A 21,794-nucleotide genomic window follows, 5' to 3' on the forward strand; every position below is an offset into this window, starting at 1 on the left:
TGTAATCACGAATTTTACCTGTTAAAAGGTTCATGGGGCCCTAGAGAGAAGCAGCCTGTAATAGCCCAAGAGCTTCATCTCGGAGGTGCAATTTCTGGCTGGCAGGAGTTAATGGGGGAAGCAAATTAACTGATATAAAGAGGCAGGATGAGCCCAGGTACACGTGCCCGTGGGAGAAGCGGTGGCTGGTTACTCTTTCCATGGATGAGCCCCTTCTTCGGTGTTACGGGACTGTACCAGCCAATTCCTCCCTCCTCCATCTCCCAGCTCCCCTGCAGTTAAGCTTACTCATTTTCAAAGTTAATTCAGATAAATGCCCCTGGTTGTCTCCATGTGGATAAACCCATAGTCAATTAATTTTCTTACCTGATATCTTCTTGGCCTTTTCTATTTCTCTCTTTCCTGTACCTCTTTCTTTGCAGGAATATTTTTTTTTTTTACTCCCCCTTTTATTTCCATTTTTCTCTTTCCTGTCCTAATTTTATCTGTTCCTTTCCTCCTTTTCTCCCTTCTCTTTTCCTTTCTTCTTTTACACTGCCACCTGCCATCAGTAAATCATTCCTTTAGAAAGCAGCAGCCTCTCTGCTTTTCTTTGAGGTGCCTTATTGCTGGCATCTCAGAGCAGAAAACTGCTAAAATTGCGGAGGAATTGCAGAATGAAGGAGAGTTATTACCCCCTGCAATTTCCCACCACCCCAGTAAATGGCAGCTTTATGAGATCACATGCATACGGGTCGCCTTCAAAACCTCGGCGAGGTCTTGGCAACCCGTGGGCTTGCCTCGCCGCTGCCTTGTGATGCTATTCGCACATCTGCGAATGGAACATGGACCCGTGCTAAAGAGCAGCAGCATTTTACAGCAGGTCGGCAAGCAGATGAGCTGTGACCCAGTGCAGGACGGACGGGAACGTCCACGTGGTCTCATCTGATGGTGCCATCCGACCCACGCAGATGACCTCTGCGTAAGCCTGGGAGATGTTTCTCTAGCTTCTCCCACAAAACACACTCTAGATGGGCACTGCCCAGTCTGGGCCAGCACATCACTGAGCTGTGTTTTATTCTTCCTTCTGTCATCCTTGCCATCTTTCAGTACAGAATTTCAATTTTAATTGGACCAAATTTTTTTTTTTTTTTTTCCTTTATGTATTTTGGTGAGTCAGAAACTTCCTGGGTTCATTAGCCACTAGGTGAAATCATCATCTGGCTAGTTAAAATCCAGCAAAACAGGACTATCATCCCTGCAAACCTGACAGCATAATGTCCAGGGCTGGACTGACCAGCATTTTTTGGAAGTCCTTCATTTAGGATTTACTTTCCCTTAACTTTAACCATCTAAAAGTCTTGACACATACTTCTAGGTGAAATGAATTGAGATGAATCCAGGTCTTTGTTTCTGCCACAAAAAAAAGTGGGAATAGTGCTAAATAACTGCACCCCATCCTGATTTTTCCCTCTCCCTCATGTGCTCCTGGGAGGTCTCAGGGTTGGGGGTTGGGTGCAAGGAGGTGCCCAGCTTTCTTTCATTATAAATAAATTCACTGCATTTTGCTTTCATATCAAAAATCTTCATCAAAGCTACACTGCAGTGCTTCCACTGTGTGGTTCAGGGAATAACTGCTGTACACTGAGATATCCAGCAGCTAGGAATATTATAATTTTTACCGCAGCAAGTAGATAATATACTGTTGCTAATATGGAAAAGAACAATTTATGAGCCAGGCCAGTAACTATTTGTACAAGCTTTACTGTGTGTGCCTTAAATATATATCAGCCAAAATCATGAGCACTGCAAACATCACCAAGTGGCAGATTAACGTGTAGACATTAATAGGCATTAATGGTTGTCTTATTCCAATCAGATATACTGGGTATATTAAATGCATAGCAGGTGTGTTACTTGTGCATGGCTGGTGCAGGGAGGCTTTTAAAGTTCAAAGTTGCAAAGTTTTTTATTTCTTTGAAATTGCAGTAAATTAATTGCATAGTGCTAAATAATATATGTTATTATATATATAATATTAGGTGCTCAGCAGGATGCTGTTTCCCCTCCCACAGGAAAATGTGAATTCAGACGATGGCTCTGCGCTCCCAAGGCACGTTAGAGCCAGGAGATCTGCCGAGCACAAGAGACACCCGGTAAAGACCCCGTTTCACCGCGACGGCTTTGGGCTGGCCTGTGCTCAAGAGCAGAGCCATCGGTGCGATCCAGGAGGAAGCGATGAGCCTTCCTTGTTGGCTCCATCACAGGTTCATCCCCCCGGAGCCCCAGGAGCTCGGAAATCCCCGTCCGGATCCGCGGTGAGTGAAGGCCTCATACAAGGGTGTCTTCAAACACATGGACGCAAGGGGAACCCCAATTGCCCACTTGTGCAAAGTCACGATGAATGTAGAGGGAGGGTGAAAGGTTAGTGATAAATATTAATAAATAAAGAAAGAAACAGCTACGGCAGAGGCCATCTTTCTTGGCAGAGCAGATTGTTCTCCCTGTATCTGGCAAGGGAAACGCGATGCTCGGAAAACAGAAGTGGGGACAATCAAACTTAATCAATGAGGGAACATAATAAACTGGTTCATGGGGAAAGCAGCATAACAGAAGGGTGTTTTGTGTCCTGAGAGTTTAGAAGATATTTGCACGTGTGTTTAAATGTGTAAATACGTGTGTGTGTTTATAAACACATACATCTCTGACACACCTGCACGCTTACATTGTCGACTTTAACACAATATGCCATAAACGGAAAGTGCAAAGAATAGATTTTTACAAAATTTAAGAGAGAAAGACCTATTTCCAGGAGTTAAGGATGAAAAATTCTGAACGACAGATTTCCCCTAAGTTTGAATCAATTTCTTTAAAAGCAGTGAGTGACCCTCACCCTGCGTTCCCAGGAGGAATGGCAGCACTGAGCTGAGCTCATCCACACGATGAGAAAACACATCTTCTCATAGCCCTCCATAAAGGGCCAGGGTTAAGGTGGGTCATCTGTGCCATTGCCAAAAGCCTGGTACTGGGGCATTTCTTGGTTCATGGACCCTGGCAGCCCACATGCAATGAGTAGCACCAGTTCTCAGATGTCCTGTCCAGGCTGGAACAGATCAGAAGGAGCCTGGAGGCCATTCCATATCCAACCAGGAGCCCTTCAATGGGGTTCTCGTGATCCCTGGTAACACAGGGCTTCCCTGTGAGATGCCTCCGGCCTCCCCACTTGCTGCATAACATCTCACTGCTCAGAGATGTCTTTTCGATGGCTCAAGGCTGAAAAGTTTCTCCAACTGCTCTCACACTTCCCTCTTTTCTTTTTCTATTCAAGGCATACCCAGGCCCTCATCACCCGAGGAGAATTAAGGTACAGCATTCATGTTGTACTCCTCTTATCGCAGCTGTGCCCGGTGAGGATGCAGCTGGTCCTTTCTCCCATCACACCGCATCCCAGCCCCATTCTGTATGTGCATTTTTTTTCTTACAGAAGGAGGAAACTGGCCCAGCAGATCCACCCTCCCACGGCCAAAAGGTCAGTGCTTTTGTTTCACCTTTTAATGCAGATACCCAACGGCACCTGAGGGGAGCCAGGATAGCGATCCGTCTCCCAGAGCAGTCTCATTTGGAGGCTGAGAAATCACGGGTGAAAATTGGCCAGGCCAATAGGTTCAAGAAGTAGTAATCAACAGGTTTGGCCATTGGTAATGAGCAGAGATTCCAGGCTTGAACCTTTCACAGCTGATCCAAACATGGTTTTTGTGTTTTGGGGATCCTCAATAGTTTTGTCCTCTGTGGACTTCTCCTGTGTCCCTCAGACTCATGGCATCCTTTAACATCTGCAGCACCCTGGGGCAGGGAGACGCTCAGCTTACCACTCATATCTGGCCCTTACTCTGCAATTTATGTTTTCTCTCTCTGTGTTTCTACTGCACAGGACAGAAGGGATGGGGTCAGGGACATCCCCAATCTGTTCTGGGAATCCAAGTGGTGGAAATGAGGGGTCCCTCCACAGATGTTTGCCAAAAGCTGATGCAGAAATGAGGGCAGCACCCACCTGGTCCAAAGAGGGAACGAAAAATTCCTCGTAGCAATGCATGTTTGCAATTGAAGGGGTTGCCTGTTGTTTTCCAGGGAGAAATGGGAGCTCCAGGAGTCCGTGGAGACAAAGGAGAAAAGGTAGCGACAGTGCTTTTCTGGCCTGAGCCTCTGAGACCAGAAGGCTCTCTGTGCTAAGAGGGTCTGGAAAGGGAGAGGCAGCTGGGGATGTGCTGATGGAGAAGACATTCAGGGTTTATGAGAGACTGTGCTGATGTAAATTGGGATTGCCACAGTCCCACCTTTATCCCTGAACCTGGCTGCATGTTTCTGTTCCCTCCCTTCCAGCAATGCTAACATGCATCTGCCATGCGCTCAGGAGTAAATGCAAAAATTCAAGGGTTTTTTTCCTGATGTTCGTTTTCTGCTGGATCAGTGAACTAAACCAGGTGATAGACAAGCAAAAGCCAGCCCTGGCACAAGGACAGGGACGGAAGAAGGGCCACACGAAACATCATTTCATGAACACTTTTGGCAGCAAAGGCTTATAGGGACCAAACGGCAGATTCGGGGTGGTGGGACCCAGTTATTGAGGAGAAAGGCAAACAAGGCAGGGTTGTTGTTAAAAGGCACAGCCAGATGGGGAAGGGGTACTTTGCATGGGCTACCGTTTAAACACCCGTGTGGTGCAGCATTCTGGGGACACAGGCATGAGAAAGGAGGGAGGGAAGGAGGGGAGGTGGCTGGAAGATGGATGTATTTTGTCTTGCAGGGGCAGCCTGGGGAAATGGGGGAACCTGGAGAAAAGGTGAGCTGTGGAGTCAGTATCAGCAGCTGGAGCAGGACAGCATTACCAGCTAAGTGGCCCAAATCCAGCACTGGAGACTGCCATAGGAAAGTCAAAATCTGCTGGGTCAACCCAGTACTCGTCTCCTTCCTGAGAGCAGCGTGGGTCTGTGTTAGGGCATTTGGCTCTTCCTCGGTCACGCAGCTTCTGCCCACCTTCTCTGGGGAAAAGAGGTGGAGGTCAGAGGGGCCAGCTGCTCCATGCTGCCGTAGGCTATGAGAACAACAAGAAACCTTTGCTCTTGCTCAGGGTTGCTCTGAGTTGGTACTTCAGAGGACCTCTTCCACAGGCTTGGTAACTCTCTCTTTATTTCATAGGGCACCAAAGGAGACAGAGGTGAAAATGGTCAAAAGGTAAAGAACACTGCTGGTACCACAGTCAGGGGTGTCTCTTCTGACACTGTGAGAGCTTGCCTCCTGCTCTCCCTCCTCCTTTTGCCTCTCAGGAGGAGGTGTCCCAGAAACCTCCTGAGATGTGGGCTCGCTGTAGCCAGTCGCTCACTGGGGACCCAGCATCTCTCTGTTGACTAAGGAGGGACTCCAGATGGCTCACATAGACAGGACACACTGTAAATAAATAACACCCTATAAATAAGTAGTGTCAGAAGATGAGGGTCTCACTCAGAGTCCTCTGATACCATCTCCAGTAATATTCCTGCAACTCAGCTCCCTCTTTTCTAAAGCTTTTTAAATGCTCTCAGCAGCTTTGTCTCCCCAGGTCAGATAAGACTTCACATCATCTAGAGGAGATGTGATGGTCAGTGAGGGCTCTGTAGAAACCCTCAGTGTAGGATCAGCTCTGAGGGACTTCAGCTGCGTGTCCAGGGAGCAGCATGAAGCAAACTCATTTTGATGGGCCCACGGTGGAATGAGTGATCTTGATGTTTCCTGACCTTCTTCTCTTCACAGGGAGAACCTGGAATTGGGTTCAGAGGTCCCGTTGGTCAGGCTGGGCCACCTGGATTTAAGGTAAGCCTGTTTTCTCTTCTAGGTAGGATCTCACTTGGTTTTTTCTGGGTCTTTCTCTTTGTAGTCCTTGCTTTCCACTGCTGGCTGTGGAGCACAAAACTGGCTGCGGCTGCAAAGATAAAGCTCCAAAGCCGGTCCCAGCCTGGGAAGGCAGGAACACCATCACATGGGTCTGGGTCAGAGGGAGTGCTCTGTGTCCTCCAAAGGGCCATTTCAAAGCAGGTGAGGTCCAGAGGATAAATATCATAGAATCACAGAATGGTTTGGGTTGGAAGGGAGTTTTAAAGGTCATCTAGTCCAACCCCCCTGCAACGAGCAGGGACATCTTCAACTAGATCAAGCTGTGAAATATGGCTGTGAAAAAAATCCAGGGAATTGTGGTCTCGGCAGAGATGCACTTCTGTGATCCCTTGGGATGTTGCAGGTCTGCAGAGTTTGAATTCACTGGAGAGCTCTGAAGGTCTACACGTAAGGGGTCACCACTTAGCAAGCCACCGTACAGCCCTTTCTCCAGCCCTAGGACCTCTCTTATGGACCAGGGCTGGAGGGGCTGTGTCCAATTCTGTGTACTGGTCATGTGAATTGAAGGAGACACCCCAGGCTTTCTCCAGGACCTTTAGGGGGGCAGTTAATCCCACTTAAGATCCAAATTCCTTGTGATTCACTCAACAGGGTGAGCCAGGGGCCCCAGGACCTCCAGGAGCTCAGGGCATCCAGGGCATTCGTGGCAACGCCGGCACCCCCGGGTCACAGGGGGACAGAGGGGCTCCAGGTCTGCCTGGGATGCCAGGACAGAAGGTAGGTGGTGTGCGGTGAAGGGACAGCATGTGTTGTGTTAGCCACCTCAAGGTGAGAACTACGATAGCCCTACTGAGACTGTCTACGCCGGGTGTCCACTGTGGGTCAAGTCCCCACCTATCCAGATCTCCAGACCCCAAGCCTATACATAGTCAGTGAAGGGAAGCAGGAACAAAGCCTGATTGCAAAAGGAGAGGTAACAGCATTTATTAGACCAAACGATGTTGTGAGGGAAAAAACAGGCCAAAAGATTTGGTACAGAAGAATGTCCTTCAAACTGGAAAAAAAAAAGAAAAAGCGGTGGAGGTCCAAGCAAGGTAGGGACCTGTTGTTCTTTTAAATTTAGTGGTGTGACTTGGTGAGACGACTGGGAAAAAAAAGGGGTGGCGATAGCACAGAGGATGTCAGCAAGGGGTTTGGGGGTCATTAGCCCCTGGGAACAGAGGGACCGAGGGGTAAGTCTCATTGCAGGGACATGGAGGCTTAATTGGAGGTGGAGTGGGGAACAGCAATGTGCCTAAACTCAGGGTCTTGGTGAAGCTGGAGTCCCCTCTCCTCACCAACAAGAGGCCCACACGAGGAGGTTATTCCTCCTGCTTGCTGCCAGTGCAGGGAACACCTGGGGGCACCAGCTCCTGCTTTCTGTCTGGATGGGGGAAAGCAGAACCTTTCCCATCAGGGGATTCTCCTCCTTAAAGGATTTTGTTTTCAAGGGGGAGCGTGGGAAGAGAGGCCGGAATGGATTTGCTGGGCCCATGGGACCATCAGGATCCCCAGGAAAAGAGGTGACTTTTGTACATTTCCCCTGGGTCTTTTGAGCAGCAGAGGGATGGCTAAGGGAGAGGTTGAGGCCCTGGTACCTGGGCTGGGTGTGCTTTCACCCTCTTGGAGCACTGGGACAAGAGAGCATTGAGGACCTGCAAAGCAAAGTCCTCCCTTCTATTCTGTTTTCCTTGCCCTACAGGGTATTCCCGGGACACCTGGATCCAAAGGAAACAAGGTCAGTGCCAACCTGCCAGGCAGATCACAAGCAGATGAGGTCCTGGGGTGGCAATGGGACAGCCCACTGCCCTCCCCTGGCTCCTTATCCCTGATCCCATCCAGCCACTTCATCCCTCCTTCACCCTCATGCCCTTCTTCCCCATGGTTGCTGGAGCATCCTCCAGAAAAAGCAGCAGAAAGTCAGTGGAAGTGAGTCTCCTGACGCTTTCTGTGACTTTTAAATCATGGCCAAACTAATCAGCAGTCATGTGATGCGGTGTCCTTGCTCCGAATAAGACCTCTGGGGTTCTCTGTTCTGCAGGGAGAAATTGGCATTGGAGCAGCTGGCCCAAGAGGTCCTCGTGGACTGCCTGGCCCTCGGGTAGGTCCCTCCATAAATGTTCCTGGCTTGGCTTCTTGCAGCCTACCCTCTTTTGGAGGCAGCTTTATACCATCATCTCCCACCCACCCATCTTAGAAGATGCCTAAAGGGTTGATTTCAGAACCCTCTTTAATTTTTCACCAGCCAGATTTGGAGGGGATGGATACTGCCATGCCCAGCTGGAGCTGACACTGACCAGAATCTGTCCACAGGTTGCAATTAGCGTCTCCTCCATAATTAGGCACCCTTAAGCATTGCAGGTCACACTGGCTAACTGCATGGCCAAGTGAATCGTGCCCCGCTGACTCTGTCGGCTGTGCTCTCGCTGGCTAGATGGGAGTGTTGAAGGCAATATCTGCACCCCTACATCTGCATGTTTTAATCCTAGCAGCTCGGTGAGGAGCCACCTCGGTTTTGTATGCTTTGGGGATGCTACCTGTAAGCTTGTTCCTTCAGAAATCTGCCTCCAGCTTTTTTATCCTCATTCCCCTCTTCCCTCCTGTTGTCCTGGCAGAGGGAAACCAGCTCCCATCATCCTTGCGGCAGCAACATTCACTTTTCCTCATGCTGCTGAGAAGTTTTGGTCTCTTTCTGGCAAAGACCCTAGGGAGACCCTCTTGAGTCATAATCAGAGGCCATGTTTCAATTTGCTGCTTCTGTGGCTGTTTCACGAATAAACTGATTTTATGCTGCAATCCATGTAGACGAACTCCCCATCTGCCAGCAGAACTGTTCAATGAGGCCCCTGAGACAAAACGCTTAATGAGAATGTCAACAGCTGTGAAAGGTCTGGGGTAAACCTCGCTCAAGCTTCATTATCTGAAGGAAATGATGAAATAATGTTTCTGCTCTTCTGACTCCAGCATAAATCTAAAGTGAATCACAGAATCTTAAATTACATTGGCTTTATGTGAGAGATCTAAATTTGGCCTCACAGGATGATGCCTATGTCAAGGCATCTTAAAGATGGGTAAGTCTTGTAGGACCTGCCTAGGGAGGTCATAAAAGGACTTCATAGACCCACCAGCACAGCTGTCCCTCCTAGCAAGGTTTATAAGGAGCCAATAGCACACTTGGAGGCTCAGAGCAGGGTCTGCAACATCTGGAAACCACAGCTGGGCGTGAAGATAAGCCTCACATTGGCCTCCAAAGGCACAAGCTACTGTTGAGCCGTTGACTGGTGGCCACTTCCTTCTGAAAGTCAATGGTATGAGTTCCAGGTGAATTCCTGGCTGTCTTCCTTATTGTGGTGAGTCCTGCTGAAATCATGTTCAGCAATGAGTTATGAATGTGCAGAAAAGCTATTGAGCCTTCTAATCAGGGGGAAGAAATCTCTCTGTCCCAGGAACCTCTCAGACCTCTGTCCCTTGTTGCACATGCCTTTGTCGGATGTAAGTATATCTTGAGGAGGGACACAGAAGGTCATCCAGCCTCAGATGGCTTCTTCTGAGCTAGTCCTACCAGGGCCTCTCTATACCAACAGAGAGGAAGAGACACCTTTTTGGAGTGATTTATATCATGCTAAATCAGGTGCAGATCATCTCACAAATGCCTGTTTCTCTCAGGGACTGAGGAGAAGCTGAAGCTTGAAGCTTCAATCTGACCGAAGCATTATTCTCTAAACACTGCAGTGTCTACCTGCAGTGACATGTGGATGATCTCAAGCCCTTTAGGTTCTTTGATCCAGATCCGTAAGTGCATTAATCCTGATGGAGGTATAAGTGAAGAGGTTGGACAACTCCTTCGAGGATCTGGGCTTCTGCATGCTTAATTCCTCTTGTCCCCAGTGGGATGGTTTGCAGAGTTGGGACTGAGCGTGTTGCATTTCTCTTTGCTGATGGCCATCACTACCCCTGTCCATCCTAACAGGGTGATGAGGGCATCGTGGGAGTCCGGGGCCCCACTGGCACAATGGTGAGTGTTAAAATAGCGCAGAGGGCTGATTTTACGGCACAGACAACAGTGGACCCAGGGCTGGCAAAATCCCCGTGAGCAATGAAAGAAATAAAATGACTTGATGCTTTCAGTGGGAAAGAGACTTTGAGAACCTGAATTCCGATGTTGTGTTGGGATGAGTGAGTGTAAATCCTGTAGGCAGCTGTCAGACATAAGATGTCATGCAGAGCACAATTGCTTTATGCTCTTGTCCATTTGGCTGACTCATCTACAGGCTGCTTTTGAAGTCCTCCTGAAATATCACTCCCTCTCTGTTCTTTTTTTGTCAGGTCTGCTTGCCTGCATGAATTTCAGGGTCTTGTTCTGTTGTAAATTCGCTTTTCACTGATAGGGGACTGAGTCAGGGGAGACGCAGATCACAGCTGGTATTTTGACAAACACCTTTTTATTTATTAGGCTGTTATCTCTAATGGAATGAATCTGTTCTTACGAACAGTATGGGCCTTTATTAAGTTCCTCAGAAGGCCAAGGGTGGTTGAGGTACCAGGTTTCACCCTGGGATCTCATCCCTGAAGGGCTGATTCTCAGGGAGACTGGCCCTCACACCACAAGGGCTTGCAAGATGATGTGTCCCAGTGGTCAGAGCAGCAGCACAGAGCACAGGGGGATGGCAAAGCCCAGGTTTTGTGCCCTTTGGGAAATGTCTGCGCTCTATCTCCTCCTCTTCCATCCTGTCCATGCCCATCCCTGGGATGAGCTGCCAGTTCTGCAGGTGGAAGGTGCCACCTCTCTGCATATTCATGGAAGGTCCACGGTCCCTGGTTTTGCAAACACGTTACACCTGGGGTGACCACCGTGGCTTTTCAGCTCTCCAGGTGTGGTTCCCATCCTGGCTCTGTCTGCAGGGGTTCTGACCTGCCCTGGGGGACATCTGGGGATCCCCATCACCTCCACTTAGGAGGAGTCCTCTGAGAGCAACCCTTCCCTTCCACTCTCTGAGAGATGGGGGCTGCCTCCTGTTAATGTTAAGGGTACGAAAATCACGGTACATGGCTTGCAAAATGGGGGAAGTTGGCTAAATTTATACAACTGCCAAGACATCCTGAGTTGTCCCCAAGACACAATGGTGGGCAGAAGCTTAAGGCTAAATTTTCTCTTTGCACCGGTGTGATTTACTTCTCCTCTAATTGCTCCTGGGGGGAAGGAGAGGAGAGTAGATGCTCCTATGCCCGTCCTACCAGCAGCTTCTCCATGGTAGAGCCCATCCTTGGAGGCAGCTCTGCCTCTGAGTGGAGGCTGCTCTTTCCTAACACCTTCCCACTGCTAGTATTTATCTTCACATATTGTTTTATGTTCTTGCAGGGTCTAAAAGGCTTCCCCGGTGTGAAAGGCGAAAGAGTAAGCAACAGTCATCTTATCTACACAGTGCCTTGGAGGAAGGGACCGTTGTGGAGAGCCTTTCTTGGCAGCAGCCCACACTGCTGATGCCCCTGTTAAAACAGTGGGGATAATCCCAGCGTCTCCTGGGGGTGGGCTGGGAGGGGACCTCAGTCAGTGCGTGGAAGTGGCATTAACAGCCCCCTGTAATGGCTGGGCTGAGACGAGGGTGCACGCCGTCGTTATGGATGCCTAGGTCTTTTTGGAAGGAAATTTGGGAGTTTGGACAGAAAGGGACCCCTGGGGTGCTCTGGTTGATCCCCAAATGTGCAGGATTGGGGGAAGAGGGCTAGGGAGCAGATGTCCTGCAGCATCGGCGGGACAATGACTGCTCACCAGGCAACACATACCCTTTCATCTGCATCAGTGAGCAGGATTCCCCTCCTGTGCAATGGGACACCGGGGGAGATATCTGCATACAGCTCTGCTACTCAGAAGGTCAAGTGCAGTTTTAAAGCCTGTCTCCGCTCTCCTGTCCCCACCTGGTCCTTGCAGCCTCCCCTTCCTCCTGCTGTCCCCACACCAGTCTTGAGCACTGGAGAAGTTTATGAGATGCCATCAGGAATGAGTCCTACCCTTCAGCCTCATGTACCATGCCCACTATAAAAAACCTCCAGGAACAGCTACTATTTCATACACTCTCAGTAAAGTATGCCAGATTTGAGTTTGAAATTTGGGAAATCCTGTATTACATAGGATGCCATCCCACCATAGATGTAGTGTAGGCACATCCCTGCGGCATGGAGATGCTACATCTCATTGGGAGGTTGAAATCCAGCAATAGCTCCACATCGTGCTGAGCATAGAGTCAGGCAAACTGCTTCAGTCCTCTGGGTCTTTATTTTTTGTCCGTGCAATAAATTCTAGTTGTACGCAGTCTCTTGTGGTAAGCTAATCATTTTGCAGAGTGCCCAGAGGAACTGACTTCCAGCTGCGATAAATCTTAGTGGCTTGGAGTGTGAATCGGTGGACAGAGCAACACAAGAAGAGTGAGTAAAAAGGGAATCATTCACCATCTTTTTTTCTTTCCTGTGTTCAGGGTGATCGGGGACTTCTGGGACCCAAGGGAGAAAGAGTAAGGACATTCCAGATTGTGACTTTCTGGGGCAGATGGGGTAAAAGGTTTTCAGGATTTTATAGTTACCAGTGAGCAGATGGACAATTATTTAAATGAGTCAGTAATTTTACAAGGTAGAGGCATAAATGGTAAAAAATATTTATACGTGTTTTCAAATATCTGGGGTCTTAGTGATTTTATAGGATTCATATTGTTACATGTGGATGAGTGTAACCCACACAACGTGGAGCGCTGAGCAAGGTTCCCAGATGATGGGGTGCAAATGCCTTTCATTGAAGAGGACTTTAAATCCTACTTTAGATCCGTGGTGTTGTGTGCAGTGTCATCCATGTGCCTGGATCAAGATCCCATTGCCAATGAAACCTTCAGTATCTGAGGCTCAGGGCCTCATGTGCACTTCTCTGTGTCCCTGCTCAGGCATCTGGCCACCTCCAGGGTGAAGACATTTTTCCTTCTGTCTAATAAGAGTTTCCCTTGTTGCAACTTGTCTTTTCACTCTGTGCCTCTGAAGAGCCTGGATCCATCCTCTCTACATTGTACACCTGTGTAGATAGTGGAGGACAACACATAGATGCCCCCTTCCTTCTCAGGGGTCTCCTCCAGTTTCAATCCACTTTGTCAATGCCATCCGTGCACTGGGACACCAGTCTGGGTTGAGCTTGCATGATAGTTTTGATGGGCTCCTACAAAACAACCAAAAAAGTCATTTTGGCAACTATTTGCTGGGGCACAAAAATGCCTCCTGTGAATTAAGGGAGGAAGAATATTTCCAGTGATTTCAGTATAACCAGCTCACCCCAAAGCATACTGCAATCTTAAAAAGCCTGAGCAGGTAATGCAAAAATAACTCCCCAAGCGCTTCTGGAAAATGCACAGAAAATGCTGAACTTCTGCCCAGTGTTTTGTTAACTTCCTTCCTGGCTGAAATGGCTTGTTAGAAAATGAGTTTTAGAAAACCTACATGACGATTCTGCCTTTGAGTCATGCAGTATTAAATGATTAAGGCCGATTTGTCTCTGAGGAAGCTACTTTCAAAGGGGACTTGCTCCAGAGAGGAATCAATTCTTAACCTGCTTTGTGAAGAAGCCCCAAAACACTATCCAAGCTGAAGGAATGTGTAATGCATTTTCCAAAGAATACCTTAATAAAATATAAGGTGGAGTGTGAGATAAAACAGGAGAGGGTGGGGGATAATTAACTTGGGTTTGTTCCATATGGTTGCAGCTTAACTTTCTTTCTAATTCTCCCATGATCAGTACAGGAGTAACTGCGTGAATCCCAGGGCCTGTGCTATGTATTGGATTAAACTACTGGATCTTTATTCTCCCTTTTGTTCCCAAAATTGATTGAGCTCCATCCCATCTCCACTAGATACCCTCCAGAGCAGGGAAGCAGGAGTCTATATTAAGCCAGAATTTGATCAGGGTCTGATGGTGATGGTGAATGGTTGGCTAAACTGCAAAAGATTGACAAAGTTTGGGGAATATTGATTGATGCATGGTTGTTAAGACTCTAGCAGCAAGGCACATTCCTCCCCGAACAGGGATGTTTGCAACACTGAAGAGAGCTGGTGTAAAGGCAGTCCTTTTCAAATGGGCTACAGTCGCCCATTAGAAGGTGGCTTCAGCCCTCTTCCCTCCAAACTATGGACAGCATCAATACTTTGGAGACAGAACCATCGCTTTGCCAGAGCAGAGCCATTTCTTGCATGCAAATAGCCTTGTCACAGCTTCTTCACTCTCTGAGGAGCAAAATGTCCCTCCTCAGCTGCTGAGCTGATAAATAGACTTACACGGAAGTGTCCATGGGGTTACTGCACGCCTGTAGCTACTGGCTCTCTTAGGTTGACAGTTTGGGGGTCTGACCCTCCAAAAACTACCTCTGAGGGGTAGCCTAAGTGCCACTCCCCTTCCTTAGCTCCAACTCTGTGTCCATAAATCAGGACACCATGAGTAGACCTGTTCACCATCCTGCCTATGGCCAGCTCCCACGCCTGGGAAGAGATGCAAACCTTGACATCCTGAGTGACATACAGTGATGAAGGAGCCAAGCCACCATGTCAGATATGAACGTGTCCCACCACTGACAGACTCGGATCAAGAATTGAACCTCAGGGTCATGCTGTGCACAGCTCCATTTCAAGCCATGACATCTAGACTGGGATAATGCCGGTGGGCCCCAACATTTTTTTGGAGCAAGAAGTCACTGTCAAACCTCAGGACTTCTTGTAGTTTTCTGTGCACGTTCATCATCCAGCTTGTAGTTAAGGATGACTAACTTTAACAATTATGTTGTGCTGTGGAGCATATGTGCCTTCCCCGGCATGTGGACCACAGTTTGGGAAATGTTTACCTTCATTGCAGATGTGTGAATTACCATTTTGCCCATCAAAGCAAGGGTGGTTCCATCCAGTGGGACCCATGAGTTCACGTATCACCAGGTGTCTACAACTCTCTGTGTCTCCTTTCTCTAGGGTGAGCCCATGACTATTTTCGGACCCCAGGGCTATAAAGGCAGTAAAGGAGATCCCGTAAGTTTGACTCTTAGTGACTTTTTAAGCTGTCCCTTCCCCACTGTTGGTGGCATCAGCACCGAGCATGGCTTGGGATATGCACTGAAAACCAACACTTTGGTCCAGAGCCAGTGGCTGAGAGCTGGGTCCTTCCAGCAGAGAGGCACAATCCACTAATTTCTGTCTTACCTTTCAGGGTGAACGGGGCCTGCCAGGTTTTGACGGAGACAAAGGCGAGAAGGGAGAGGATGGGCCTGTAGGAGAAAAGGTATGAACCTCCCAATGCGACTGAGACAGCAAAAGGTCACTGGTTGTGTGAGGAAGGGACCAATTTCTCTATATCCTCCCTTTCCACGTGCCTGCTGGAAAACACGGTGCAAGGACACACTCGCCCAGCTCTTACCACAGAAAGGGAGAGGGGGATGCTGGTCTGGGGCTTGGGAACGTGAGACACATCCAGTTTACCAGACGTCAAGTCGGTAGTTTTGGGACCAAGTCTGCAGTACAGGATCACTCTGGGAAAAGTGACCATTCAACTACTGCAGCACTATAAGAGTCCCGCATCTCCGTCTGCCTCCAAGAGCTAGCCGTGCTACTTCAAACCCTGCAGCTCTTGTGACATTCTTGTTAAGGCTTGGTTGGTTCCTCCATTCCTGTTCTTCACACAGGTCTGTCCCCTGGGTAGTGGCAGAGCGAGTCTCCTGCTCCTCCGTCTGCCTTGGTTCTTTGAGAGCACCCTGTGGAGGTCTCGGGTCTCAACCCATCACCAATCCGCTGGGAAGAATCACGTAACTCTCCCGCTCTCAGACTGAGTCACAGATTAAATCTCCATGTACTAATCATACCTATTTTCCTATTATGTTAATGCTTTTTGCTCCTGAACTCTGACCCAGGACGGGGACACTGCTGAATAAATATAAGTATCTACAACAGCAGCATCCCTGTCTGAGCTAGACATCCAGCTCCTGTTATTTCCCACGGGGACCTGTATAATCAGAGTAGTGCAGGGTGGGAATTGCCTGACCCAGTGTGGGCATCTTCCTTGTGAAGAGGCAGATTGTGTCCTCACCACGACTGACTGCACTGATTAGGTCCCCAGCGACTCTAAAGGAAACCCGTGGAGTTGCTCCCATGGATGGTACCTGTTTTTTTTAAGTCAGATGAAAGTCCATACATACTTGTCAGATTGCTTTCTAATAAGAAAATAATACATAAACATCTCCTAAAGCAAGAACACCTCTTGGCTGAAAATCTGAGTGACTTTGGATGGAGCCCCAGAGTAGTATCTCCACCACCAGTGAGCCCAGCAGGGTCTTGTACTTGAGTGTTTGCAAGGAGGCAGCTCATCCAGAGGCTTTGAGACCCTTTTCTACTTGGTTTTAATTCAATCCCCATCACTGGGCACCACATCTTTTACAAGACAGTTCACGGAGGTTTCTGCCAAGCCATTCTGCAGCTGGTGGCTTTCTTGCCTAGCACTGGCTACCATACAGACCTTTGGGCTCCCTGGGGCTGAAGTCTGCTATAGAAATGGTGCTTTTTGTCACCCTCTCTGACATCTCCATGGGTTCTTCTACTGGCCTCACTCAGTGGGGGGTGTCACTTTAAGAGTAGTAGGTACTCAAAATGTATTTGACAGGGATTTTAAAATTTTAGGGAGTCAAAGGTGAAGCTGGCTCCAAGGGAGTGATGGGGCTTTTTGGAACAAGAGGACCAGTGGGACAGAAGGTGAGTACAGTGAGCAACTCTGTTAAGGCATCCCCTGCAAGAACTGATGTGTAAAATCACGCAAAAACTGATGTGTAATATCCTATCACAGTTTTTACACGGAGTATAATTCTGCATTCCCTCTCCAAACCTGCTGATTGAAATGTTATGGGGCTACCAGAGAGCAGAAGTAGCTGTGCTTTTCCAGGAGAGCCGTAAAGATTTCTCCCATTTTATAAAGCAGCAGAGTTCTCTGGCATCTTTCCTGGGCTAAAATGGTCAATAATGACTCGCTGAAATGTCAATATTCAGGCGTGAGGTGTGAACTGCTGTCTAAGCTCCAGTTATAGTCAATGGAGATGTAGAGCTCCATTCAGTCACCCAGCTGAGAAGTTTGGGGTATCCTACCTGCCCCCTCCAGCTGCTGCTGCGGAGGGGTCCCCAAAGGTCCCCTTGTCTCCTTTTCCACAGCTGTAGGTATCTCCTACAGCAATCCCCATTTCCAGAGGAAATGCAGCTCTTCGCCATGGTAACTCATCACTGCTTTCCTTGCAGGGAGAGCCGGGAGAACCAGGCTTGCTGGGCTCTGCCGTAAGTTGGAGCATCTTTCTCTGCCTTTGCAAGTCTCGGGCGCGGAGCTGGGCATGCACTGCTGGTCCTCTCCCCACAGCCACGTGTGTGGGTCGCGGGGTGGGATGAGGTGGTGCTGGCTCGGTGCTGCTCCACAAAGCCAACGTTCAAAGAGGCCTTGCTGGAAAAGCAGCCGTGGGCATGGGGGACCACAGCCAGTGTTATGTTTTAATAGGATGTTGCATTTTGCATTAAGGAACACATGAAACACACATTTATTTATTATTTTTAATGCCTTTAGTGTATTAGGGGGCATTGCCAGACATGAACAGAGAAGTTTCATGTTCAAATGGCTTAAGAATTGTGACTATAGATTGTATATCCCATGAGAAATGTATATATCCTTAAGAGACTGGAGTACAAGTGGCTATTCTCAGTGCTCAGTAGGTGCATGTTGCTGGCCAGAGAGAAAACGGTTATGCTGGACAGCCTGGATAATCTCTGAGTTCACCTTGCAATTCCTGACAAATTGCAATTGGGAGAAAAAAAAAGAAAAGCAATCTTGGTTTGCTAAAGTGTTTACATGCCTTTGAACTTCACCATTTCACCTGGAAGAATCCCCCAGTGAAAAAATGGTCTCCAAGGTTGTCCAAAGGGAAAAAAGTCCCCGCTGATTTCTTTTCATCTGGGAAAGGAAGGAATAGATGGGAAGGAAAGACCAAAAGGTGATTGGGACTTTTTCTCAGGTCATGGAAATACAAGCGTGTTCAGTTGTTTTATTGCAATAAGAAATATCAGTATTTTCTTAACCTGTTCCCCAGTTATGCCTCTTTGTGTGTGAGTGGGCAATTCTCAGCAACTACCTGTTGCTGTGAAGGCTCCACAGCTGTTCAGCGCTGCTCACTGATTACTGGTCACAGCTGTGTAACTATTTACAAGCTCGTAAACCAGACTGGTAATTGCTCACTAAGAAAAAGGCCCTCATTCAGTTAAGTATTTAAATCCCTGCCTAATTGTAAACAACCTTCTGAGCACTTTGCCAAAGCAATGAGGCTGTAACGTGCTGTGAGCCCTCATCATCTGCGATCACCACATGTAGGCATTGGATCGAGTGTGGTTTTGAAATTGCTTTGTAGTGAACACCTGAATCCGTAGGTGACAACCAGTAGTAGTGCAAGAGTAGAGCAAAGGTGTTTGTTGAGGCTGGTGAGTGCCAAGGAAGCACAACTGGATTCCACCGTCCGGGCCAGCAGCCATCCAGTCATGGTTGGATGATGAGCTGTTTTCTACTAGCACCCACAGGGTTTGGCACATAAGGCAGTTAACTACCAGAAAGTGGTATCTTATCAGTCAATATTTAAGAAAAGCTAAGTAATCTTTCCTTTGGAAATATTTAGGGATTCTGCTGGTGCAGGTTAATGCTATCTGTGCTGTGCTTGGAGCTAGACTGAGATAATAGAGCTTAGCTTTGGTCCTTCATTAAATTTCTAAAATTGCATAAGTCAGATTAGAGCTGGGGCATTGTTGGAAGAGCCATGATATATGACATCCTGGATGAAATTCATCTGACCTCATGTTGGATGTCTGCCATGTTCACTTTCCACATCCGAGCGAGCCATGCTCCGGCTTGTTTTATTGGCAGCTTTAGGGTGCTCTCAGAGCATGATTCACATCATCTATTTCAGACACCTGTGTTAAGTTGCAACATCCTGATGTGACTTGTTCTTCACAAACTCATGTCTCACTTTATCTTCCAAGTGCTCACAGACACTTTGATTATTTTGTTCCCCAAGTTATTCTGGAGAGGTAGGCTAGGCTGCCTCATGTATCATTCCCCAAGTCCTCTTCTCCCCTTTTCTTGAAGACAGACACTACTTGGTCCAGTCTACCTGTCCCCAATCTGTCCTATGCAAAGTCTTAAAGGTAATGGCTAGCGGTTCTCATTTTTCTTCAGCTCCCCCTAATTCCACCTTTCATATCCACAAATTGCCACCAACTCATTGCAAACATTTGCTGGTCCCTTTCTGTCCTGCTGAATTCACTCTGAGTAATTTAACCAGCTTCTAAAAAGTCTCATCCATTTACCCTTTTGATTTGGTGTTCTGTAGGAATTCCCAACCAAGTTGACAGCATTTGTGTCTTCTCCCTGTAATCATTGCCCGGAGAATTTCAATGGATCTAGTTGACTTTACAACTGGACCTCAAGGCAAATGAGTGCATTCTTGATATTCAAGACAACTCCTCCTCCTTTTTGCTCTTTTAGAAAAGCACTGTGCTCTTTTACATTGATATTCCTGCCGTGCTTCATCCTTTTATATTAATATTGCAGTCTGTGTTATGCCTATTAAGTCATCATCTTGATAATGTATTAAGGCTTCCAGCTCCTCTTCTTTATTTGCCTTGCTTTGTGCATTAATATACTGTCACATTAACCTATTATTCTCCCTAAAGCTCCATTATGAATAACCCTCTCCCCTTCTCTTGCCATTACTCCCTATTTGGGGTTTCCAGGGTCTACAGTTACCAGTGTTCCTTGGCCCTCTCCATCCTGATTTGCAGTCCTCCTCACTAGGTGTACAAGTTGGAGCTCAGAGATGTTCTTCGCCTCCTCTTGTGAGCTGGGCTCTCTGTATTTGGCCAGCAGCCTGTGGATCCTTGCCCTATAACTGAGGAAGCCAGGGTCTGTGAAGTAACACCATCCACACAGCCATGTGCTTATTCCCAGGGTGTCCTGCTTCAACTTGCCTGGAGGGTGGGAGAGCCACCAGCTCCCTGGACCTTCTGCTTTTGCCCTCAGAACCATTTCTGGTGTGCTTCGTTCTTCAGTGCTTGCCAGAGCACATCTGCCAAAGCCCGTGTTGGGGCAGAGCCACCAGCATGTGGCTGGGGGGAAGGATGGGAGAAACCCAGGATTTTTCAGTCCACGTTGATCATTGAGAGCGATGGAGTTCGCAAGATGTGAAAACAAAGCCATACGCCAGAAGACAAAGAAAGAACTGAGAGCAAGTCCGGGGATTCTGATTAACACTGGGACAATCAGATGCTAAATATGGCCAGGCCAGGAGGGCTAATGGAAGGCTAAAAGACACGCTTTTACCACCTTTACACAGCACAGTGCTACAGTCAAAACCAGATGGCACTCTGCAGGGTCTGAAAACTAGGTGATAATTAAGGCCCTATAATCCAGAGTATGGTAGGTGTGGGAATGGTTATAAGCAGGAATTTGACTTTACCATAGACATTAAGAGCATAAGAGCTCTTGATGTAGGTAAGAGTGGCGCGTAGACATCTCTGAAGAGGTACTGACAAGAAAGCCCTACCTCCCTCCACCGGCTGCATGGGGACTTAGGTGAACCCATACAGCATCCCAATTCTCCTGCCCGATGAGCAGTGGGCCACTTCAAGCCAGAGGAGAGGAAAGGTGGGATGTGGGGGTCTGCCCTGGGCTTGACAAGAGATGCCCCTGGCCACTAAGAGTGGAAAAAGACACGTCCTGAGAAGTTCTTGCCCTGGGAGAGTCCTGAGCACATCTGATGAGTCCAGGCCAGTCAAAGGGAAGTTAGTCAGCCAGATCTTCTGGCCACAGGTGGAAATATCTGCCCAGGGCACCTTGGAGTCTTTGCAGCAGGTTATCAGGCTGACCCATCTCTGAGATGTAGTGCCTGAGAACGAGTGCTCATTACAGCTGTGAGGACCAGTAGCAGCTTCCACACCAAGAAAGAATTTTGGGGGGAGGATGCTCAGGACTGCGGCAAGTAATTGCGGGCAGGACAGTCTAGACAAAAGACACAGCAGGGAAGGGATAAAAACACAGATGAAACTCTGAGGTTGAAACTCCCAGCTACTTCATATGCATCATCCCATCAAATATTGAGCACTGAAGCCCAGGAGGTGGGAAACCTTTTAGCAGAGGTTGCAGCCTACATCATGGTTTGGAAATGCATTAACCCTGTGATGTGTGTCTTCAGACAGATTGATCCTTTTGGGGCGCACCGCCGGGGCAATGTTTCTGCTGATGGGTTTCACGCTTTCCCAGGGTGACCCAGCTAATTCCCCAGCGCGTTCATCTGAGTGGAAACGATGAGCCTGGAGACAAGGCAGGCTCCTCCCTGGCTCCAGCCCAAACCTTCATGGGAATTTGTGCCTGGAAGCAGAGATCCTCGCCTGCTCAAAGACCTCTTTGCGTCACAGCCAGCACTCAGGATTTATGACTAAGCCTCTGTGTTGACGTGCCTTCGTGGTACCTGGTGTCTTTGCAGTTAAATGAAGCCTGTTCCAGCAACACTTTAATAACAGAACCAAATAGCGAGAGCCATTTCCAGTACTCCACCAGTAATTGCCTTTAAACTGCCATTTTACTAGCTTTTATTGCCCAGCCTCTATTTGCCTGGCAGAACACGGAATGTAAATCTGAGGAAACAAATTTCCATTCAGCTTCCTTCCCTTGCCTAGTGCTCAAACGTTTTCCTCTTCCTCCTTTTTTTTTTTTTCTCCTAGTCAATCTTTATCTTGTCCTGGGTGCAAAGGGCCTTGAAAATCATCACTTCTCTGACCTGCTTCCCCCCCGCAGCTGAAGCAGGGAAAGACCTGCTGTCATGTCCAGGCCT

At 48.1% G+C, this 21,794-nt stretch overlaps 1 protein-coding gene across 1 annotated transcript in view; it reads left to right on the forward strand.

Annotated features, from left to right (window-relative positions):
• Positions 1–21,794, forward strand: part of LOC128143461 (collagen alpha-1(VII) chain-like) — a 133,465-nt gene that overhangs the window by 89,396 nt on the left and 22,275 nt on the right. Inside the window, exons 56-73 of the mRNA XM_052790685.1 lie at positions 2,055–2,297; positions 3,308–3,343; positions 3,464–3,508; positions 4,108–4,152; positions 4,784–4,819; positions 5,176–5,211; positions 5,767–5,826; positions 6,499–6,624; positions 7,338–7,409; positions 7,589–7,624; positions 7,928–7,987; positions 9,857–9,901; positions 11,246–11,281; positions 12,360–12,395; positions 14,872–14,928; positions 15,107–15,178; positions 16,567–16,638; positions 17,173–17,208. Coding sequence (XP_052646645.1) covers positions 2,055–2,297; positions 3,308–3,343; positions 3,464–3,508; positions 4,108–4,152; positions 4,784–4,819; positions 5,176–5,211; positions 5,767–5,826; positions 6,499–6,624; positions 7,338–7,409; positions 7,589–7,624; positions 7,928–7,987; positions 9,857–9,901; positions 11,246–11,281; positions 12,360–12,395; positions 14,872–14,928; positions 15,107–15,178; positions 16,567–16,638; positions 17,173–17,208 — 1,149 coding nt within the window. The remainder of the gene's footprint in view (positions 1–2,054; positions 2,298–3,307; positions 3,344–3,463; positions 3,509–4,107; positions 4,153–4,783; positions 4,820–5,175; positions 5,212–5,766; positions 5,827–6,498; positions 6,625–7,337; positions 7,410–7,588; positions 7,625–7,927; positions 7,988–9,856; positions 9,902–11,245; positions 11,282–12,359; positions 12,396–14,871; positions 14,929–15,106; positions 15,179–16,566; positions 16,639–17,172; positions 17,209–21,794) is intronic.

The sequence above is a fragment of the Harpia harpyja genome, chromosome 6, assembly GCF_026419915.1.
Source record: "Harpia harpyja isolate bHarHar1 chromosome 6, bHarHar1 primary haplotype, whole genome shotgun sequence".
NCBI lineage: Eukaryota > Metazoa > Chordata > Aves > Accipitriformes > Accipitridae > Harpia > Harpia harpyja.